This window comes from Aulostomus chinensis, chromosome 19 (genome assembly GCF_037954235.1).
Source record: "Aulostomus chinensis isolate RoL2024-O1b breed Wild chromosome 19, RoL_Achi_v1.0, whole genome shotgun sequence".
Lineage (NCBI taxonomy): Eukaryota > Metazoa > Chordata > Actinopteri > Syngnathiformes > Aulostomidae > Aulostomus > Aulostomus chinensis.
Window position 1 is genome coordinate 10,339,002 of NC_141338.1, and position 8,481 is coordinate 10,347,482.

General features: G+C 40.4%; 1 protein-coding gene across 1 annotated transcript; it reads left to right on the forward strand.

The window, feature by feature from the left end:
• The first annotated feature begins 417 nt into the window (after window positions 1-417).
• Window positions 418-4,850, forward strand: oaz1b (ornithine decarboxylase antizyme 1b). Its single transcript, XM_086187855.1, is given in 6 exon segments — window positions 418-629; window positions 3,133-3,184; window positions 3,186-3,272; window positions 3,393-3,565; window positions 3,772-3,857; window positions 3,959-4,850. Coding segments are annotated over 6 exon segments (654 nt in total). The 5' UTR covers window positions 418-504; the 3' UTR covers window positions 4,090-4,850.
• The last annotated feature ends 3,631 nt before the right edge of the window (window positions 4,851-8,481 follow it).

The window sequence follows — 8,481 nt, forward strand, 5'->3', positions numbered from 1 at the left end:
ATGTTGTAATGTTCCTCAAGCTGTAGTCCTTAGGTAGCCCAGATCGGTTGAAAGCTTGTCAAATACATAATTTATATCAGTGATGCAGTTATAAGTGTTTCCAAAGTGTAACAGAGGCCATCCCTTTTGGCCATCCAGCCAGATGGCCAAAAGGGGCCATCCATGATGATAATTTGGCCAGCAAACATGGAGACTATAGAGTATATTACAATATATAATGTGGATTAAGTGTATTACTTTTTTATCAATATTTTATATTGTCTTTTGCAATAACATTTTTGTCATATCATCATGTGACTTTTTCTTTTACTCATACAACATGTAACCATTTTTCTCACTTGTATTTTATAGTGACAACAAGCAGGATTTGCAGGCGGAAGTGTGTGAACGCTGTTAGGTACCTTGACTTCTCCGTATCTACCAGCTCCAGCAGCTCAGTTCGATCACTATCAAGAGTAGCTGAGCAGAGAGAAGTCAGCCCGTCGTGTCTCTATCCGAGGCCGGATGGTAAAATCCAACCTCCAGCGGATCCTAAATAGTCATTGCTTTGCTCGCGAGAAAGAAGGAAAACCACAGTCTTTTACTACCATGGCGGATTTAAGTAGCGGTATTTGTGACATGATTGGGAAGTAAGTACATCACTTTGCTAACAGTGCTAACCGAGGTGTGGGGGAGGGGTGGCTAAGCTAATCTAGCTATGAGCCTCTGTATAGCGGAAGTAGTGTTTAAAGTGCTGTTTATTTCAAACGCACCGCAGCAATGCGTCGAAACAATGTTGCCGATATAAAAATACATTATGGACATTTGTCTGTAGTCTAATTGGATAACTTGATTACCTTTAACTAAGTTAACTTAAGACTCGAACATCGTCGAACTTGTGTTGCGTCGCCGAGTTAATTGCGCAAACTAGCTAGCAGTTAGCCTCAACGTTTCGCAAAATTTTGTGTAACGTAGGGAGACAACGTTGACATTTAATCATGTTTTAAGGGTATTTGGGCAACACCGTATTAACATTCGTAGAGTGGAAATACAGGAGTGAATTCTTCTGCTCATAAAATAGAATTCAAATACCACACAGATTTCCTCCCTTAAAGAAAAAATATTTCGCAACGTCACGTACACAAACAGGTTAGTCAGAGCTGATTAACGCGTTCGCTCGCCTGACGCAATGAGACGACACGACGTTGAGTAAACATACTGGTTCGTAGCTGCAACACTTACATTTTTTTTCGAATGGTCATTTTCAGCTTATATGTTTTATTTGTTATAATGGGTTTAACGGTCTATATAGTATTCCTCAGAATCCGAGGGGAGAGCGTTGTATTAAAAAAAAAAAAAAAAAAAAAAAGATCTCTAGGCAGGAAAATGTTTCACCACAGTGTGGACCACACTGTGCCAGGTGAGCACGTTTCTGGCCACGTTGGTCTCGTGACCGGACAGCGGTATCAGGTTGTTAATTACGCAACTGACAGTTGACTGCTACAGGCCTCGTGACTGCTGCGCACATAGATTTATTATCTTCTTGCTCCGGGGTGAAAAGCCAGCTCAACCGAGAGAGAGACTGTTGATGTCGTAGTGTTTTTAATGTAGGTTCTTTCCTGTCGAGTCAGGAATGTGTCCTTTGTACAACCAAGGAACAAGTAAACATACATTTGGGTATTGAGTGAATACTGTGAAAAGGAAATTATCCTCATGGTATGATCATGAATATTCTGTTTTCAGATGTAGTACTGGTAGAATTAGTGCAGTAAATTAATAAACCAATTATGGACATTTCTGATATATTGCGATTTGATGTATAAGCATCGAACTCTATTTTGACTGTTGAGTTTAGCACACAATGTGATTACTGAAGGGGGAACTCACAGAGATGAATAGTTTCACATATTTTATTGACAACCGAATTAGTCATGAAAATAAGTGGCAGACTAACAAGTGAACAGTTGATGCTTTTGTTATGATAAATAGATAGTCACTCGTGATTAGTGGTGCAATTATGATATATTAAATAAATTGAAGCAAGGGTCCACTTATTTATGATCAGAACAAGATGAACTCTTCTCTGCAGCATTTGTGCAGTACTGTTAAAAATTAAAATTTTGGGGGCGTTTTGCAGTTATGTATTTGCACAGGTTGATCCAGTTAATCGTGCAACTGTACACTGCAGCCAAAATTCACAGCTGTTAATTCCTTTTAGTCTGTCATTCGTGACGATACGCGGTGTTTTGTTGTCCTAAATACAACAAAATGGAGGAAAGAAGCAACTAACTGCAAATCTACATATAATTGTATAATTGTGAACATCATTTTAGATGGATTGACCGTGTAAATGACTGAGATGCTGTCCCAGTAGTTTAATCACATCAACATCCATTAACATCTGGGTTTTATTGGTGACAGGAAAGGGTGCATTCAGCATTAAGTCTCTCATCAAATGACTGCAATGTCATTTTTGTGCCGATCCAGTCCTCTTCAACGGACATCATAAACACACCAGTCACCTGCTCAGCATGACGCTGTGAAATCAGCAGCACCCCAGCTTCACCTTCTGTCTGCACAACCAAACATTTGAGTTTAAGAAACGCAGTCTGCTCCTAGCAGCCAATATTCTTGGATGGTTGCCTCCCACCGCATCCTGCTGTGTTGGTACACCACCCTTACAAAATGTCTGTTAACAGCTCTGCAAACACAGGTTCATTATTTTTGGAAACACTCAAACTCTGCAAAAAATATAATGGAACCAAATGTCCTCATAGGGTGGGAGTGCACACCTTTCAGACAGGAAATGAAGCTTGAGTTCACTGCTGCAGCTCAAGTGTATGGAATGGTGTTACACTGCTTCAGGTATTTTTTTATGTTGATTTAAATTTGGATTTAAATTTTTCCCAAGGAAACACTTGGGTTCTCAGTAATTTTATTACAGCAGTAAAAGACAGTAAGTAGTTGGCAGCACCGTGAACAATATACCGTCACAGCTTCACCTCAGAGGACCTGCAGCTGAAATTCTTCACCTTTTTTAGACTATCATAATTAAAAATGAAAAATCCAAGAATATTGCTAAGAAACACAAGGTCTCGAATGTGTTGTGGATGGTGATTGATTTATTTTTTTTTCTCCCCTCTGTCCCCCCAGCCTGTCCCTGCACTGTAGTAGTACCCGCGGCCCGGGGCCTCTGTGGTGCTCCTGATGCCCCTCTCCCACCCCTGAAGATCCCAGGTGGGCGAGGGAATGGCACACGGGATCATACTCCTTCAGCTCGGCCACTCTACTCAGTAAGTCCTCCCGTTTTTGCTGGTCTGCATTTCTATCACATCTGATTCAATTCAATGGGTTTTACAGTTAGTTTAGTATCATTATTTATTTATTTATTTATTTACTTTAAAACTTTCCAGGACCTTAAGTTGACTGTAACTGAGGAGCCAGCAAGCAATGGTCGCCCCGGGATACTCCACTTCCAAAGTCGCCCCACGGTTACCAAGACGATACAGTGGGATGCTGTCCTGAGCAGCAGCGCTCTCTATGTGGAAATACCTCTTGACCCGCTTCCTGAAGGCAGCAAGGAGAGGTGAGTGGCTCTGCCCTTCTGCAGTGTTCCAGGTTGGCTCCGTTCTGAAATCTCTGAATGAGTCAGAGATTTCAGAACGGAGGGGGAAAAAACCCACTATCTCAAGTCTGTAGGATATTTGAGATACTGCTAGCATGTCTGCAAGCTCAATGTTATTTTCCATCTTCTAACCTAATCTGACCTCTGTTCTCTCTCTGTCTCTCTAGTTTTGCGGCGCTCTTGGAATATGCTGAAGAACATCTGAAAGTTGTTAGCGTGTTTGTCTGCTTTTACAAGAACAGAGATGATCGTGGTATGTGCTAATAACCCTTTTTTCCGCCTACACACACACGCGCACACACACACGCTAAAAAATAATCATGTATTTTCTGACATGTTGTCGCTCTCTTCCAGCTAAACTAGTGCGTACATTCAGTTTCCTGGGCTTTGAGATTGTGAAACCGGGCCATGCCCTCGTCCCACCTCGACCCGATGTTCTCTTCATGGCCTACAACTTCGACAGGGACTCTTCTGATGAGGAGTAGCCCTCTGTACAAGCCCCTCCTCCCCCCTGCTTTTCTTCCCGTTGTCTGTTTGTCCAACCCATCCCAGCTTTCTCACATATATCTTTGGTGGTAGTTCTCTGTATGCAAATATTCACTTCCCCATGCCTTTTTTGTGTTAAAGGGAATTCTTAAGATGTGCATCTCCTGTTTTCCACCGTCTATCTTTGTGTGTTTTTATTATACAGATTGTTTGATTACTTGTTTAAAAAAAAAAAAAAGGAGGCAACTTATGTTTATTTTGGACTTGCTGTAATTGTAGTTCTGGTTTGACGTCTTTGTTTCATTTCATGATGGATTACGGTGGAGGATTCTTCATTTCTTGAATGTACAACAAAAAGGTCATCAGGTTTACACTCGGGTACTTCAGCTTTCTTTTGATTGGCCAGGAACTTAAAATTTGTCCTCTATTTCTCTCTGAATTGCAACTACATTTCAGCGGGACCAGTTATTTTGTAGCACTAACATCCTGTTAAAAAGTATTAGATATTTTTTGAAATGTTACTTTGGAGCAACAGCCAGAATAATTGGTACTCGATGGCTTCATTTAGACTAGAGCTGGGCTGGAAAGGGTGTACGCATGAGTGAGCGTATCAGTGCAAAGGAAAAGAGAATTTATGCTTCTTTCTGCCATGTACATCTGAAGTTGTTGTTTTTGGAAGGGGGGGGGGTGTGATGTTATGATTGGAATCATTTTTTGATTAGCATTCCTTTTAAACTTTTTTCCATGATAGTATTGGGTTTGTTCACCTGCATAGTGGTACCTGTTGTGCTTCTGTAATAATAAAATTTAAAAAAAAAAACATCATTCCTTCTGAGTAAACGCACATTTAATTAAATTGTTTTTCATCCTCCGCAGGTGCATTTTAAGGTCAGCCACCGCCTTTTTTAAATGTGATAACTCAGGCTAGTTCTTCTAATTTGGCTCAAACATCTACATGGACTGAAGGACGGAGTGATTAGATTCATAAATCCAGGTCGCCGTGACCTTGTGACTGATCAGTCCTGAGAACACCTGGAGGAATTTATTACATCTGGCCAGCACGTCCACTGTAGACCGGCGGAGGAGCTGATTAGATTCTACTGCTCAAGGTCACTGTGATGTCACTACCGTGTAACTCCAGACTCATTCTGACTGACAACTTCACACGTTGAAAAAGGCCACCTAAAAGAAGAGCGGGAACAATCCATTCGAAAGAATTGTGTCATTTTTGCTGGTTCCAGACTTGCGTATGAGGATACGTTGCTTTTATCATATGATAGAAGACTAACTTCCTGTTGGATGGAATTAAGATTTCTATTTTGGAGCCCCAGCGATGAATTACGAGCATGATGAGATTGATTGATGGTCCAAAAAAATGATAACTTGGTTGCAGCCTTATCTTAAGACAATTATGGTATCAAAGAACAGCCAGAAGGGACGTATTTTATCAAATCCTTTAAGGTCCATATTTGATATTACGTACACAAACCACAACTGGACTGGATGGAGGAGGCATACAACTGCAAGGCAGTAATTTCAGTTTCCTCTTCTCTAATTAAACCTCCTGAGCTGTTAATTGTTTCCAGTTTAAAGCCTGCCTGACCTGAGAGTACATCTATATGCTACTGTGCATCAACCAGAGTGGTGGGCATTTCTTTAACTGACATTTAGGGGTTAAATTTAGGGTTTTCATAAAATATTTCCTTGTTAGCAAACAGTACAGCACAGACTATGTCGTGCTGTCAAATAACTACTATCCTACAGGGTATATATGAGTAGTTTAGTCAGCACAAATGGAAGTAAAATCAGGTCAGTTACAAAAGAGCAGCAGGGGAGACATCCAGTGTCGTTTGTCTTCTTGACCACCAGGGGTCTCCACAAGCAAACGTGCATTCAACAGCTGACTTTATATTAATTTTACAGGATGTCAGGTTAAATGTATTGATCAAACCTCTTGAAAGTTAATGTCTCCATAAATTCTAGTAAAAATGATTGGCTGTACATATATGTAATGTTGGAGGAAGAGCCGTAAATGCTTTGGTACAATTTGTAAAAAAAGAAAAAAAAAGCCATTAAGATTAAAGACTGAGACTAAAGAGAGGGAAAAGCAGTTGATGAGAGTGAAAGCAGTTGAAAGAATGGTTCAGAACAGCTGTAATAGGAATCTAATGTCCACTTTTATGGAGGAAGCAAAATTTAAATTATGAAACTTTTTTTTTTTTTTTTAAACAAGCACATGAACCATATTATGGCCAATAAAAAGAATCATACTGGCTAATAGAGTTGAATTTTTGCATAACGTTTTATCAGCATGATTCTCAAAATTCATTACCTTGCGGGTTCTAACTGAATTTATCCAATAATTTAATGGTGCAGACAATAACATCACATTTTACACTTTGTGAAACAAATTGCGATGTCATGAACAACTGGTATCATGAGTCTTCTTGCTGGTTTCTTCAAAAGACGCCAACAAATTACTGATGGTTCTGAACTTTCTCAACTCAAACATACAACTTGAACAAGCAGGTGTAACTCAGGAGACAAAGAAAGAGAGAGTATTTTCTGGAATCCAAATATTTAATAGGTACATATCAAGTATTATGACATGTATAAAATTTCAGATCACAATATGAAGCAATGGAACTCCTCAGACTGGCTGCAAAAGTTTGAGGTCAGCACATAAAAAATGACTAATGATTAAAATGGAAGAAGGGAAGCAACTAAAACTACAGAAAAAAATGGCATACAGACATAGATAATAGTAAGCATTCTAGTCAAATTAAATGTGACATTTGTCTTTTTCGTCAATAGAGTGCAATATAAAAAAAAAAAACAACAGCACTGAAGCCAAGCGTCCACAAGACGTCTATAAAATTGTTAGTACTGTAGGTTCACGGAGGGCAGACAACAGTGGAGAGAGAGAGAGAGAGAGAGAGAGAGAGAGAGAGAGAGAGGGAGGGAGGAAGCAAACATCACAGCAGAGAAAGAAAGGAGGGCTATTAGCTTGCCAGTCGACGCAGGGAGAAAATCATTGAAGCAACAGCCGAAGTAAAGCACATCACAGTTAGCTTTAAAGACCATTTATAATTGCATGTTGTTGATTCAAAACAAAAAAAAACAAAAAAAACAAGGAAAAAAAAAATCCTGAATGATTGAACAGAAACAAGGACGTCACCACAAACAAACGAACAGCCCGCCAATGAAAGGGGACGAAAGTGGTGGAGACACGGCGGAGGTCAGACAGACGGCTTCATCTCTGATCTGAATGTCAGAGCAGTTAAGAAACCGCGTACATGTGTCTTTGTTTACAGGTGAACCACGGCTACATTTCCTGTGTTAAAACCATTCCCGGATACATCGTCTACGTCCAAGTTGGGATGAGTGAGTCTGCTCTCAGGGTGACCTCTCCCAGGATCAGTGCTGCTAGCTATGTGCTCTCCGTGGGACGTTTTGGTTTTGAGCTCCTGTTAAAACCTGCCAACCTTGCACATTTTTGGGTACCATGCTTGAGCGCTGGAAAGGACGCCAGCTGCTCATCACTACGAAATTAATTTTTACCTCTTGAAAATCTACATGTTTTGGTAGCTTAATATCTGAAATAGTACATGAATGATAGTAGAGCGCCGTGTGTCAGGGCAAACAAATACACGTGGTGAAGATAACCGTGAACAGACCGTGAAAATAAGTGCCATTCTGGAACCACAGCCAAAATTTTGTAGAATGGTGCAGAATTGAGTCCTAAAACCTAGAAACAAGTTTGGATTGTAGACGATGTAGTTGCCTTATCTCTAAGTTAATGGGATTTTGGTATTTTAATGACTTATAAAACTGGTGGCCAACTGAATCTACAGGGGTTGTAATGGACATTAAACATCACAGTAAACCGACGAAGCACAAGACTAGCCGTGCATAATGTTGGCTTTGTGCTGCTAGCGATTGCATTCATGCTTAAAAAATATCCCAAAAGTGGTGCTCATTTATAGAGATTACCTTACTGAACTAAACGTGTCTCGTTTATTTACCACAGTGCTTATTTTTGGAAATAATCCAAAATTACATTAGCTTTAGCTCCAGGGAACCTGTGGTGACGCTAACTTCCAGGATAGCCTACAAAAACAGGTCACCCCTGCAGCAGCCTCTGGGGGAGCAATGTAAAATCAAAGGCTTGTGACATAAATCTGCACACTCCAAACCAACAGGGGGCAGCATTACCAGAATAGATCATAAGAGCCAAGGAAATGCTAAATTCCTTTGCGTGGATCAGAAGGTGAAGCTCTAGGTTTACCATGGATGTATGATGTACCTGGATACAGGAAGAGCGTCGGCCACTGAAGCCAGTTTTACACGGTGCTCATAATTACAGGTACGGCCTCTCCACCCGTACACGA